The 15,474-nt window shown below is 33.5% G+C and overlaps 2 protein-coding genes across 2 annotated transcripts; both read left to right on the top strand.

Annotated features, from left to right (window-relative positions):
- The first annotated feature begins 3,638 nt into the window (after positions 1-3,638).
- Positions 3,639-8,985, top strand: LOC132030929 (mitochondrial carrier protein CoAc2). Its single transcript, XM_059420728.1, has 7 exons — positions 3,639-3,960; positions 5,790-5,875; positions 5,969-6,176; positions 6,793-6,919; positions 7,001-7,185; positions 7,636-7,758; positions 8,544-8,985. Exons 1-7 carry the CDS (start codon positions 3,817-3,819, stop codon positions 8,679-8,681), a joined length of 1,011 nt encoding a protein of 336 aa, XP_059276711.1. The 5' UTR covers positions 3,639-3,816; the 3' UTR covers positions 8,682-8,985.
- A 3,231-nt stretch (positions 8,986-12,216) lies between these two features.
- Positions 12,217-14,767, top strand: LOC132031932 (uncharacterized). The gene is made up of 4 exons (XM_059421789.1): positions 12,217-13,201; positions 13,298-14,002; positions 14,077-14,195; positions 14,287-14,767. Exons 1-4 carry the CDS (start codon positions 12,217-12,219, stop codon positions 14,701-14,703), a joined length of 2,226 nt encoding a protein of 741 aa, XP_059277772.1. The 3' UTR covers positions 14,704-14,767.
- The last annotated feature ends 707 nt before the right edge of the window (positions 14,768-15,474 follow it).

The following is a 15,474-nucleotide window of genomic DNA, read 5'->3' as shown; positions in this document are numbered from 1 at the left end:
AGTTAGTAAGCAAAACCACAGGGGTGGTCTCTGAAATCATTCCTAAAAAATACTTTTATTTTTTGACTCCAAACTTTAATACTCTGGCTTCAAAACACTTTACTTTAAGTCCGAGAATAATTAGTAGGCATTTGACCATACGATTTGAAAGCCCGATTTCAAATCAACGTTTGTTTATGAAATTTGCACAAAATTTTAATTTTGACTTTATATCATGATTTCAAATCTCAAATGTTATGCTAGCTGTTGGTGGACAATTAGACCTCAATTTCCATTAGTATTTGCCCTTTTTCTTTTGGGCGGAGAAGTATCCGCTATATATCTGCGAGAGTGAGATTTTCTTTCAAACCATGTTTGAGTTTAATTACATGTCCTTTTAGCGTAAAGACTCCTAAAATTACTTGACTTCTAAGAAAAAAATGTTTAGTTTTACATTTTTGTACATTATATTAAAGAGATATTTTAGCTTTTAAAGGGCATAAAAGTCTTTCAATATTTCGGGGATATTTTGATCGATCAACATTTAGCGTAAATTATTCGTGCTTTTAATATATGTAGATAGATAGATGAATGAATTATTTGACTATAAATTTTCAATATAGTATACATTATACAAAGAGATTTGCAAGAAATACAGAGTACAATTGCAGATATTTATCTATTTATTAACTTTTAGTATATGTAACTAAGGAGTTTTCACGTAATATAGTTTACTAACATTTATGTTTCATTATTCACAATAGATTAAAGTGAATAAAATCTATGTATAAATATGTTCTCGTGTGAAATCCTTATGAACAAAACAATATTTTGAGTCCATTTGAAAGTGATGGATCTCGGCCAAATAGTATTGTTTGGGACTTGGTAATTATCTCATCTCCATTCCGGTACTCGGTCATAAAACAAAAAAAGAAAAAGCAGACCGGAACAGTTTGATTCTTTAAACAAGCAGATTTTGGCTTTTTTTTTTTTTTAGCACCCTAATTCTCTTGTTGGCTTTGATACCTGGAAAAAGAAAGTTCCAAGTCAAAAGTTTTTTTTTTTTTTTTGTTGCCTTCGTCTGACGGTCAATACATGCATGGGTTCAACTAATTTGAATTCACTCATCGTAAGGTCTTGTTTAAGGGGAAAACGCACCCTAACGATTTTTTTTTTACACTCGGTCATCGCCGAAAAACAAAATATAATTAAGGACGACGGGATCATATCCCATCCCAAAGACCTTTCTTAATCCTGGTCAAAAGTTAGGTGCTTAAATTGCAAAGCTGCCTAATTTTGCGTTATAATCCTATTACCTTCATCATTAGTTCCACTAACGTTTTCTTACCTTTTACATAAAACTCAAAACTAAATTTCTCAAAATTAAACAAAAATCAGGATTATTCCAATCTAATAACAATGGAACTTTTGGACCTTCAATTTCAGGTACTAACGAATATTTGCTTGAAAAAAAAGACAGATCTCTCCTTACAACTTATAATTTATTATGCAAACTTTCATATATTTAAACAAGAAAAAAAAAAAAAACTAAAGTATACGCATTTACAGGGAATCGAATCTTTTTATCAATACGGAATGACAGAAATTCGCTTTCATGAGGTCAACTATGTTAATTTAATTAAGAAAAAGCAATTCCACCATACCTTATTGTAAAACTGGAAACATCTTATAGATACCCACTTTATTTTTTTCTCTTACATTGCGTACTATTTTGGAAAAGAATAGAATCAACAGGTACATGTAAAATTATAAAAATGAACTATCCTATTATTCAAACCAAATCAGGTGACTGAATTTTGTTTGATGCAGAACATGCTTTTTGCTATAAAGGGTCGTTTGTTAGGGATTAGAAAAAGAATAATTCTATATAAAATTCGCATATTATTTTATTAGAGATTCGCAAAGGATTTTAGTAATTTTATTCGGACCTATATATGTATTAAGAGATTATTAAATAATATTTAATCATGAACTCATTTATAATTGTATATTAACTTGAAATCATCATAAAAATCTATAAACTTGAGGAGGGTGTGGTATAAGCAGATCTTATCCCTATCCTTATGGCTAGAGAGGTTGTTTTCGATAGGCCAAAGACATGTTAAAAAAATAAGCCATACTTAATAATGCTCATATTGAATCATTCAATAATGCTAATATTATTTTATGTGATAAAATATGAAATATAAATATTTATTTTTTGCAATGAGATATTAAATTATTTTTTTAAATATAAATGTTAATTTCTATATAATAATGCTTATTTTTTTTTTTTTTTTTTTTTGGTTTCTTACGTTTAATTGGGGATAAAGCGCTCCATAATAAAAATTATTTCGTATCTAATAGTATCCGAATCTGAAAAGTCTGATGATGATGAATAATAATATTATAATTATTCTTCCCCTAATAATTAGCGTTTGCTTGGTTCTCTGACTTGTCAGATGTTCAAAGTTCATTAATTAGCAACCAAAATCAAAGCCATTTTTTCATAGCTATAAGCCTACATAGGTAGAGTCCATCAACATCTTTAATCCCCTTTTAATCTTTTGATTTGTGCAGAGAGTGGGAGAGACCCAATTAATCTCTCCTCTCTCAATTTTGTGTTTATTTCAAAAAGTTTTTTTTTTTTCAATGGCAAAATAGAGAGGGGAGTTTTGGGATGGAATTATGGAGGGGATGCCTTTAAATTGTTTCTAATTATTAAAAAATAATATTTTTTAATTTATGTGAACTTATTTTTTTATTAGTTCACGCTAAAAAGAATGACTTTTTTTTATATTTAAAAATAATTTACTTTTATGCAATGATTTATAACTACACAAAATATATGTGACTCATTTAACACTACAAGTATAAAAGTCTTTTCTTATTTTTTAAACTCCATGTTCAATCAATGAGTTCACATAAGTTAAAACGAAGGGATATTCTTTTTGAACATAACAAATTGGGACGGATTTATAATTATTTTATGCGCGATAAATACGAAATATAAATATGAATTAGCAATACGACTATTAAATCATTTTAAGTAATTTACTAAATTGGGACGGATTTATAATTATTTTATGCGCAATAAATACGAAATATAAATATGAATTAGCAATACGACTATTAAATCATTTTAAGTAATTTACTTCTTTTGAGCGTGTCAAAGTCAATCATAGACAACTAAAAACAAAGACAAAGGAGTAACGTTTATAATATTTTTGCAATAACAGCGATTGGTTGGGCTTGTTTGACTTGTCAAAATGTATAATAGCCTATTTGGCCACGTTTATTTCTCTTAAAAGTGCTTAGTTTCTTAATAAGTGTTTATTTTTAAAAAATGAGATATTTGATCGAGCTTTTAAAAATTAAAAGTAATAAAAACAATTTTTTAGAAGTTAAAAAATAATTTTTGCCCCAGAATACTTTTTTAAAAGTACTTTTGATAAGAATATATTTAAAAATACTTTTTAAAAGCTTGGTAAAACATAATTGATGCTCAAAAATATTTTTTAAAATTAATTCAAATGAAGGGAAATCTAAACACAAAATTATTTTTTTTCTCCAAAAATACGTTAAAAATAAAATAAATAAAATCTTAAAAACTTAGCCAAAAAAAGCTACTATTATAGCCCAAAGTTTCATCAATATAACTACAGCCTACAGAAAATTAGAGTCCATTAACATCTTAAATTCATTACTTTTTCTTTGTGGGGGTTTTCAAGAATTGTGTAGAGAGAAGGAGAGACCCAATTAATCTCTCCTCTCTCAATTTTTTGTGTTTGTTTCAAATTATTATTATTTTTTTTAAATTATTTTTTTGTGTTTTAAATGGCAAAAGAAAAAGATGAATTTTGGGATGGTGTTATAGAAGGTATGCCTTTATTTGCTAAAGAACTTATAGCTGGTGGTGTTGCTGGTGGCTTTGCTAAATCTGCTGTTGCCCCTTTTGAACGTATCAAGATCTTGTTTCAGGTATTAATTCATTGCAATTTTTTTTTGATTTTTTATTTTTATTTTTATGATTAATTGTGGTTTTGGGGTTGAAAGTTTTGACTTTTTGGTTTATGGGTGATTTTTTTCTTGGTCTTTTTTGGTGGGAATTTGATGATTGATTTGTAGTGAATTTGGTTTTAGAAGTGTCATAAGTTAAAAAGAACTATTTGGGTTGATGAATTGAATGTGGAGCACTAAAAAAAAAAAAATTGGAATTAGCTATGAACTTCGTTGCTAAATTGCTCGTAGATAATCCGTCGCTAATCCGTAGCTAACTAAAGATTGGTGATGGATTTTGTTGTTTAGCTACAGGATTTGTCCGTTGCTAATTCCTATTTTTTTTTAGTAGTGGGGGATGATTAACTACTTAAATGGAAATAATTGCATTAGTTGACAAGTTCCAAAGTGTATTTTTCTCAGAATTTGATATTTGTTTATGTTCTTGAGAAAGAGAGGGAGATTTGAGGAGCTTAGTTAGCGTCTATTATTACCGAGGGGAAGCCAAGATTTGAAGCGTATGGGTTTGGGATTCTAGTCTAAATAAACTTACTGGGTTCTAAATAAATATTTTGTACATATTCAATAGATTGTTTAAGACAAATATAGGGTATGGACCAAAGCTACTGTGTTCAGACCAACCCGTAATTCGGATTCTAGCTCCGCTCTTGCGTTTATAAGAGCATCAACCAATCTCAGTTGTGAAGTACTATGATTTATGTTATAGAACTTTTGCATGTCCATAAGAATCTGTGCTAGATGGAACCCGAACGAGTACCTGAGGTGGCATAAACCTGTCTGCCTGATCTTTCACTACACATTTTTTAGCTGTGAATATGTGTTTTGCGCGTAGAATCATTCCGATCAAGCTGAAAAAAGTCAGCTCTATATCCGTTATTAGCAAAGCGCTAATACCCTAGCTATAATAAGGGGCCCTTTCTTGCTCGAGTGCTTGTTTTCAAATTGCAGCTAGGGGACCCCTTTTCTTTCTCACTTGTTAGTCTTTTGGAGGTTTACAGAGTGATTGCTAAGTTGCGTATATCACTTGAGAAATTACTATTTATTTATGATAATTCTTACTTATGGACATGGACAAAATACTGAGGATTCATATAAGCATATCAATTAAATTGGGATTAAGGTGTAGTTAATTGATATTTCTTATTTAAAAATGCATGTGATCAACTAGTTTTACTTTGATTGCCATTTACCGGAATGTATTTAGCTTGATCTGTAAGAGCATAAAGAGAAGGAAAAATTGCTTGAAACTCGAGGAGTGAATGCTGGATGTGGTAGTACCAGCAAAAATTTCTTTTTACTTTTTTGTTCCTTTATTTTGCATTCTTTTCTATTTTCCTCATACAAGCATTAGAGATACGTTTGTTTTTTGTTCGACAGTTGTTAGTTAGACCTACCAAAAATAAAGCTCCGAAATGTACCCAGTAATATGCACGCTTTATGCTGCTGATATCATCAGTGGCAGAGCCAAAATTTTCCCTAAGGAATCCAAAATATACAGAAGTAAACATACGAAGAAGCCAAGGGGATTCAACTGTATATTAAAAAAAAAATGATTTTGACCTTGTAGAAACAATGTAAATTTTGACGAACCCCCTTTCGGTGCCCTAGCTCGGTCCATGACTGATATTACAAAGTCGAAGAATAATATGGATAGTGAGGATGAGTTCTAGAATCTAGAAAAAATTGGTGCTATTGTATATTAAAATGCAGAACATGCTATGAAGAGTAAGCATGAATTCTTGAATCTAGAAAAAAGTTGAATTCCTTATATTTAAATTTCTTTTCCTTAGACCAGACAAACTGAATTTCGGAGTTTGGGGCTGTTAGGATCCTTTACAAAGATTGCCAAGACAGAAGGACCTCTTGGGTTTTTCAGGTGAGGAATGCAACAATTTTTTCCTCGATTTTAACTTTTCAGATGAATTTGTCTTTAAGTTAACATGTATTTTTTGGTGGAACTCCTCTTCAGGGGAAATGGAGCTAGTGTTGCTCGCATTGTCCCTTATGCAGCACTGCACTACATGGCCTATGAAGAGTACCGCCGTTGGATTATAGATGGAATTCCCGGAGTTGGGAAGGGTCCCACTCTCGATCTCGTAGCAGGATCATTTGCTGGTGGGACAGCTGTGCTTTTTACTTATCCACTTGATTTAGTTCGAACTAAATTGGCTTACCAGGTGAGAAGCATAAAGACATATTCTTTGAGTTTTTTTTTTTTCCATCTGAAAGAACTTTGCATTACGCAACATCCCTCTATCACCTCCCTTATTTTTGGGAGTAGGTTCAAAATAGTCCCTCAAGTGCTCTGCACAGTTTTGGTCTTTTGAGTTTGCCAAAAGTTCACACTTTTGGTCCCCATCAAATATTTGACAAACTTCGTCTGTAAGTTTTGACGGAAATTGTGGGGAAAAAATTTAATCAAAAAACTAAGGAAGTTCATGAGATCCTAGAAACTGCAACACAGAAAACTATACTAAACACCAAAAAGTATACAAAAATAGCAGAAATTGCAAAAAATTTACCTCCAAATGTGAGTTTCCGCTATTTTCTTTTTTGTCACAGTTCCTGTCAAATCTAACACACAAAGTTCGTTAAATATTTGACGAAGACCAAAAGTGTTAACTTTTGGCAAACTTTGACCAAAACTGTTCAGAGCATACTTTATTGACTATTTTCTCTCTTGATTAGCTCCAGCTTCTTCCATGCTTAGCTTTGTTACTCTAAAGAAACTAAGTTGAATTCACTTTACTGTTCCTTGAGTAATTGAAGACTGATTCACATATGATCAGCTAGGTAGTTGGATCCCAAAAGTTGAATATACAAGGGCTTGTTGCTGGTGAACAAGTTTACAAAGGAATAAAGGATTGTTTTTCAAAGACATACAAGGAGGCTGGAATAAAAGGCCTATACCGTGGAGTTGGTATGAAGTGCTTTGTCCTTCGATACTTGTATTTACTGTTATTGGCAAGTCTTCTTAAGTAATTCACATGTTGCTTTCCAGCTCCATCACTCTATGGAATCTTTCCATATGCCGGGCTGAAATTTTACTTCTATGAGAAAATGAAGAGCCATGTCCCCCAGGAGCGCAAGAAGGACATCACCGTAAAACTAGCATGTGGATCTGTTGCAGGGCTTCTAGGTCAAACTTTTACTTATCCTCTAGATGTTGTCAGGCGGCAAATGCAGGTAATTTTAGTGAGATTCCATAAGCCGAAGATCTTTTCTTTTTGGAGAATAACACTGTTGGTCCCTCAGTTATTGGTAAATTATAATTTTGGTCCTCACATCTGACCTTCAATTAATTAAAATTTGCGTTTTTGGTCTCTTTACGTAGAAAAAATGTTATATTTAGACCATTTTTAGAAGTATATTACACTCGATTATAGAGTAACAGAACAAGTTTAACATAACACCTGCATTAATTAAACTGTGGAACGGTTAATAATTCTGAAAAATAGTGAATATTTATAGGGAAAGGGATCAAAAGTGCACATGTGAAGTAATTGGAGGTTAAATATGTTTAGTCAGATATAACAAGGACTAAAATTAGAATTTAGCAATAACTTAAAGGACTAAAATAACCTTTTCTTTTAGTTCAAACTTGCTGTTGGAATAACAATTAGATGAACATTTCAGGTCCAGCGACTCTCAGCATCTAACAGCCACGAAATGAAAGGAACAGTTGATACTCTTGTTATGATTGTCCGGACACATGGATGGAAACAACTATTTTCCGGGCTTAGCCTCAACTATCTGAAGGTAAGAAACAGCCTGCACAGACTGACCCTTATTGCCCTTTGGAGTTAGTTACCTGAATGGTCACTCAACTTATAGTAATTGGCCACCAAAGTCACTTATCTTTCTTTTGTCTTCCAAAAGTCGCATCTAATTTTGTCTAGTTAGCCTCAATGGTCATTTTAGCCAAAAGTACAACTATTTAATGACGAGGCTGCTACAACTTTTTAGGAAAAAATATTAAGAAGTTTAAATTTAGTACTTGGATTTATTTAGGATTCAACCCACCCTAAACTCGACCCGACCCGACCCACTAAAAAGTTTGGGTGCCTATTTAGAGTTTATGCAAGTCATGTAAGTAGTGTCAATCGTACAATCCAAACTAAATCTTTGAATCTAAAGCATAAAAGTCCAAATGTATCCAACAATTTCCATATGACACCTCAATGGATTGCAAGGAAGTATTTTAATAATTTCAGAGCTGATCCATCTAGGAAGAGCCGGCTTGGGTCGGGTCAGAGATTGGGTCAGTTTTAGAGTGGAGTTGGGTCCTAAATAAATTCATGTATCGGTTTTAATAATTTTAAATATTTTTTTCTAAGTTAAAATAGGTATCGAAAATTGTATTTCCGGCTAAAATGACGACCATTGAAGCTAACTAGACAGAGTTAGATGACTTTTGGAAGACAAAAGAAGGATAAGTGACTTTGAGGGTCAATTACTATAAGTTGAGTGACCATTCAGGCAACCAGCTCTTGCTTTTTGTATCTATTATGGTAACTGATCACTGTACTATGTTTGAAAATAAGGTGGTACCATCCGTTGCAATCGGGTTTACTGTTTACGATTTGATGAAAGCATATCTGAGAGTACCATCACGAGATGATGCTGTTGTAGAAGTTGTCGCTAGTAGCAGAAATAGTCAACCATCCTCCCTGCACTCTTAACAATCTTCTTCAGGCTCAGAGATTGTCAAGTTCGATTACGGGAAACTGGCCATCTTGAGAGCTGCTAAAGTTTGTAAATTTCCATTCTTTAACATAGGCATAATTCTTCTTTACAATAAGTTGTCTACTCAGCAAGCAATCAGATGATAATGCCTAATCCCAAATTAGTTGGGGTTGGCTATAAATCCTCTGTATTAATTCATCTGTATATGAGGTTACGCTGCAAAAATGTATATTAAGAAAAACTTGATGTAAACTAATGCCTCATTCTGGCATCTTATACATTGATTGACAAGTTTAATGACCCGAACGTGTGAGTTATGAAGAGTAGCACATATTTAGCTTAGAAAAAAATATTTAAAATTATTTTTTTCTAAATTAAAATAGGTATCGAAAATACGAAATTCTTTAGTGCTCGATAATAAAACATGTTCCATATGCAGAGGCAGTAGCATGGAAATGGATAAATTAGATATTGCGAGTGTTTTTTTCTGGCAGATTAATCACATACTAATTTATAGGCTGATATCTTCCTATAAACAGGTCCTCTCGAGGCCATTTGAACACCAATTAGTTACATGTTGGAATTGCTTAAATCTAGACTGAGGATCTTCACATTAGTCTTTGGGGTTGGTCTTTGTAGTGGCATTATTATCTTTTAAATGATGAAACAGCATATCGTCTCTGACATTGAACTCTCTCTCAACAATCTTTGACATGAATCGTCATCTCAAGGATGCTATCAGCCTATCCACCACAGATCTGTCCTCTTCAGCAAAGAAGAATCTTTGTCCAGAATTAGTCCCGACACATAATTAAAGTCTTCCCTACTTAAATAACCTCCACTCATTGCTCACCTCTTCAAGAATTTGCTTTCGGCTTGTCTTGTAGTCGTAGTCGTTTAATTTATAGTAGTCGTTGACCTTTCTACACGAGTGTATCTGCCAGATCATGTCATTGGTTCGGGACAAAGCCAAGCCAATATATACGACAGGTGAAGAAAAGATCCCCATTTCATAGTGCCTGGGGAACAGAGAGTCGTTGGTTCCTTGTAGTCGTTTATTTATTTTCTCTATTGTGACAACTCTTACTCATCCACATTTATCGTTTTGGGGCCCTGGCATGTGTCTCGTGTGGAATTGTTCCAAGTATTACTTAATTCCAAGAACAATGCTGTAAACCTTGTTCCTCAACTTAAAATACAAAACACGTTAAAGCTCCGTTACTAGCATACTATTCAACAAGATCTGAATTTGATATGCCGAGGTTCGAAGACCTCTTGGATTATACAGCAACATTAAGAAATAGCGAAAAAACTGACATTGATAAGGCATGACTGGATATCAAATTATCAATACAGACAACAACACATACTAATACTATACTGCCTCTGGTTCAAAATAAGTATCCACTTATGAAATCAAGAAGGAATTAACTTATTTTTTCCATATTCGCCCCTATTTACTCAAGGCAATAAATAAGCAACAGTCTTATTAGTAAAGGGTAGTTTATTCAAAATACTTATTTTTTTTTATAGGAGTTAGTGTTTTCTTAAGGGGTGTGAAAAAAGGCTAAGTATACACTTATTTTGAATTGGAGGGAGAGTATGTCATTTTGACTAGACACGGAGTTTGAGTATGAAATGAATACTTTTGAAACTCGTGATCTAGAATAAACCATAGATATTTCTGTGCGTATAAATCGTTTATTTAAGAGTAAAAAAGAAAGTTCTAAGTTAAATAATTTTTAAATATAGAAATGTATCATTCTTTTTCGGACAGACAAAAAAAAAATGTATTCCCTCCATTCCAATTTATGTGGTACTTTTCCGCTTTTCGAGGGTCAATTTGACTAAACTTTGAGGTTAAATTGAATTAGATTAACTCAATATTTTAGGATTAAATTTATATATTTGAAAACTACTACTATACGTTAAAAAAAATACATCTTAAAATATTAAGTAAAGTTCAATGAAATCTAAATTTCGAAAAGCGAGAAGTGCCACATAAAATTGAGATGGAGAGAGTATCGTGTAAATTGGGACAACAGTACTAAGATAAGAACACATAAGAACAATAATAGCCGGACAACACTCAGTCACATGCAGGGGCGGTCCTATGTGATTTCAAATGGGTTCATATGAAGATATATATATATATATTTAATCTATAAAAAAATATATATGTATATACGACATTTATATATTCTTATATATTGAACCCACTTGGTAAAATTTTAGCATCCAGTAGATCACATGCATCCAGTAGATACTCAAGTCATAATACACAGTATGTCAATATAGAAAAACAAGAAAAAATGATCATGTTTGCATGGTCAAATAGGATGCCTTCTCCCATTTTGGCAGCCTTCAAACCTTTACAGCAAAACAAAAGGCGTGCGCCTCAAGCACCAGAGGCGAGAAGCGAGAGGCGATGAAGCGAGCGCCTTATCGAGAAATGGCGAGAATGTAGGGTTTATTTTATTAACTTTTATAACACATAACTTGCTGTTTCTTTTCTCTTCCTCTTTCACTGCTGCTACCTGCTACTCCACTGCTTGCAAAGGTAATTTCTTCTTCTCTTCTCTTCTCCTCTTTTTTCTACTCCCACCATCCCAATTTATGTGACACAGTCTGGATTTCTAGAACCGTAAATTGGACATACAATCTTTAAGTATTTTGAAAAATAATTTACATATTTAGAAACTACATAAAGTACTCACAACGATTAAAGGGCAAAACAAAATGTCTTTTTTTTTCTCTTCATCTTCTCTGTTTTTCTCTGCTGCTACCTCGACTGCTGGGGCTGACCTTACTCTTTTTTCTCTTTTCTAGTATTTTTTTTTTTTATTTCTTCTACTTGCTGCACTTTTTTCTCTGTTTTGTAATTTTGTGAGTTCTTTTCTTTTTTATTCTTTTGCTATTCTTCTTTTCTATTGTTTTCAGTTCTTCAACTTTCTGCACTTTTTTTCTCCGCTCCTTCGGTTCACTTTTACTTGTTCACTTTTGACTTTCTGACACCTCTTAAGATTTGATAAATGAAGTATGTATTTTACTCTAATACCCATATTTATTGGTGTATAGCTTGGAAAATAATTTAGAAATTAGTAATTAATATTAAAGGTAAAACAAGAAAAAATGTTTGTATTTCCTTGATATACTAAAGAGACAAGTAAAAATGAAAATTTATTTTTACTATAGTAGACAAGTAAAAGTGAACGGAGGGAGTATTTTGTAATTTTGTTAGTTTTTTTTTTTTTTAAATCTTTTGCTCTCTTCTATTCTAATTTTTTTTCAGTTCTTCAAATTTCTGCACTTTTTTCCTTTGTCTTGTAATTTTGATAGTTCTTTGTTTTTTTTTTTTTTTTAAATCTATTGCTATTTCAATATACTGGGTATGTTGTTGTTGTTCTTAATCTATTGCTATTCTTCTTTTCACTGTTTTGTTAGTTTTTATCCTCTGTTTATCTGTAGCCTTTAGCTTAGTGTTCATTTTTTTTGTTTGGGATTGTAGTAAAATTTGTAGCTTTCTATTCAATGTCATCAAGCCAAAAAAGAGATGCAACTTGGGCTAATCGAACTGCAATCGGCAATAAATCAACAGTTCAATGTGTGTTCTGTCGAAAGATATTCAATGCTGGAATATATCGTCAGATAAAACATCTAACTGGTGGTGATAGGGATGTCATCGTATGTCCAAAAGTTCCTGATGCTGTTAAGGAAGAAATAAGAGAGTATGCTGCGAATCTTGATGAATATGATGAAATGGATGAGGATGACAGTGAAGAAGCCAATGATATATCGTCAAAATCTCAAAGAAAGCCTTCAACTAGTGGCAGTGAATCATCCACAGCTAGCACCGTTAAAGGTCCTCACAATGTTCATTTCTCGCAAAAACCACATGCAAAAAAGAGAAAAGGTGAAGCTATTGATTTAAATTCTGTCAAGAAGATTAGAAGGGAGCGCGCTGTAGCTGCTTTTGCAAGATGGATGTATGATGTAGAGCTCCCTTTCAATAGTGTCAATTACACCGACAATTTTGGTGAATTCATTAAGGTAGTAGGCCAATATGGTCAAGGAATGAAGCCCCCCGCCCATCACGAAGTAAAACTTCCTTATCTAAAAAAGGAGTTGGAGGAGACAAACAAGATTATTGAGGAGCATAAGGTGCAATGGCAAAGATATGGATGTTCCATTATGATGGATAAAGGGATAGCGAAAAATGGGAAAATGATGATTAATGTTTTGGTGAATTCTCTCAAAGGTAGTGTGTTTCTTGAGTCCTATGATGCTAGTGTCTCTTCTACTGATTCCACCAAAATGTTCAACTTGTTTGAGAAGACTATATTGAAAATTGGAAAGGAAAATGTTGTACAAGTTGTTATGGATAACACAAGTGAGAATGTTAAAGTGGGTCACATGTTGAAAGGAGTGTTCCCGCACATTTTTTGGACTCCATGTGTTGAGCATTGTATCAATATGATGTTTGACGACATTTTCAAGGAAGCCCCGTATTCTACAGGTGAACAAGTGGTTCTAGTTTTTTTTTAATAACTTTAAGCCTTTAACCTTCATGGTGCTTTTTAGACTTATTAACTATTAAATTCTTTTTCTACAGTTTTTGCTAAGGCTGTTCGGATACATTCTTACATTAGTCAAACGCCATTGTTGTTGAACATGATGAGAAGATACACAAACCAAAGAAATTTGGTGAAACCTGCCAAGACCAGATTCACAACTACTTTCTTGACTTTGCGTAGTTTTTACTTGCAAAAGAATAACTTGAGAACCTTATTCATGTCAACTGAATGGAAAGAGAGTAGATTTGCAAAGGAAGTTCTCGGGGAAGAAGTTGCGACATCTGTTATTTCTCCGTTGTTCTGGAATGACATTGTTCAAGCACTTAAAGTTTGCGGTCCTTTGATTACTATACTTCGTTTGGTGGATGGGGAGAAAGGATCACCAATGGGCTACATTTATGAAGCCATGGATAGAGCCAAAGAAGCTATTGAAAAATCATTTAACGGGGAAGTGAGAAAATATGAGAAAGTTTTTGAGATCATTGATAAAAGGTGGACGGATCAACTTCATAAACCTTTGCATGCAGCAGGACATCTTTTGAACCCAGGGGTCTTTTATGCAAAAAATGAGAGGAAGACTTTAAATAAAGAAGTGTGGGCGGGATATCATGCGTGTGTTGAGAGGTTGGTCCCAGATGTTGATTTGCAAGACAAAATAGGGGAGGAGCTTGGTGTGTATATGAAAGCAGATGGAACATTTGGATATGATATGGCCATTAGAGCCAGAACCAGAGTATCACCAGGTGAGCGAGTTGTTTCAATTGTCTTTAGAGCTTCAACTTTTTAGTTATCAACTTTAAAAATAATACTATTACAGTTGACTGGTGGATGCTATTTGGTCATAGAGTTCCAAACTTGCAAGAGTTTGCTATTAGAGTTCAAAGTTCAACTTGTAGCTCATCCAGATGCGAGAGAAATTGGAGCGTGTATGAACACGTGAGAAGCTATAATACATTATTACTAAATTAAGCTGTATCTCAATTGTCCTAAGTACTCCTATTAATTACTTTCTCAAAATTACGTGCAGATTCATACTAAGAAGAGGAATAGGCTTGAGCTAAAGCGTCTCAACGATCTAGTGTTTGTTAAATATAATAGAACACTGATACGTCATTACAAAGCTTACAGCACCATTGATCCAATTATGTTGGATAATATTGATGAGGCAAATAAATGGTTAATTGAAGTCCCCCATAATCATGAAAATGTAATAGATGAAGGAGAAGATCTCACTCGGGATCATGTTGCTATGGCAAGTGGAGTTGAGGAGAATATTTATGGTTTTAGGAGGAGTACTTCAAGGAACAACGAAAGAGTCACTACAAGTTCAAGTAGAACCCTGGCAAGTGAAGTTGAGGAGAATATGTATGATGAAGAAGATGATGACCAATATAGTGAAGACGTGTTGACACTTCAAGAGTTTGCAATTCTTGAAGAAGAATAGGTGTTGCTCCCTTTGTGATTTCGTTTTGAATTTGCTTAATATGTTATGAGAATTATTTACTATCAGTGTTATGTCCCACATTGGTGGGCATAATGCGCTTATGTGGGTTTAAATAGCCTTGGGGTCTCCACCTTAATAGTTAATTTTTGGAATGTGAATTAGGTCCAAGGTTGTTACAAATTGTATCATGAGCCACCCACCGCCCTTCGTGCCTGTCGTACCTTGGGTGGTGACACACGGATTCGGAGCTTGGTGGTTTTGTTATGTCCCACATCGGTGGGCATAATGTGCTTATGTGGGTTTAAATAGCCTTGGGCTCTCCCACCTTAATAGCTAGCTTTTTGGGGTGTGAGTTAGGTCCAAGGTTGCTACAATCAGTTCTAGTATCTATTATTTACTTCTGGGGTTATGATTGTAAAAATTTCTTCTACTGAGACTAGGTGGATGATAGTATATAAATGGCAAGGCAACGGCTCAAGTAAGATCAGTATATAAATGGCAAGGCAACGGCTCAAGTAAGATCAAACTTAATATCTGTGAAGGATATAGTTCTGGATCTCTTCAATCCCCTTCATCAAAGAAATTTTGCCTAGCTGGAATTGAGATCTTATTCAAAGAGAAAGATCTCAAATATCTGAAGTTTCTTTTTGTATATTATATGGATGACCGATCTGCAAGGACAATAAAATCAACTTGAGAAGTACTGTTAATGCATAGTCAGTCTTCCTTGCTTGCCTAACATCCACTTTTTCTGATTAGAACTAAATGCAA

Source organism: Lycium ferocissimum, chromosome 9, assembly GCF_029784015.1.
Source record: "Lycium ferocissimum isolate CSIRO_LF1 chromosome 9, AGI_CSIRO_Lferr_CH_V1, whole genome shotgun sequence".
Classification (NCBI taxonomy): domain Eukaryota; kingdom Viridiplantae; phylum Streptophyta; class Magnoliopsida; order Solanales; family Solanaceae; genus Lycium; species Lycium ferocissimum.
Note: the sequence above shows the minus strand (reverse complement) of the source record. Positions and strands in the feature narration are given on the sequence as shown.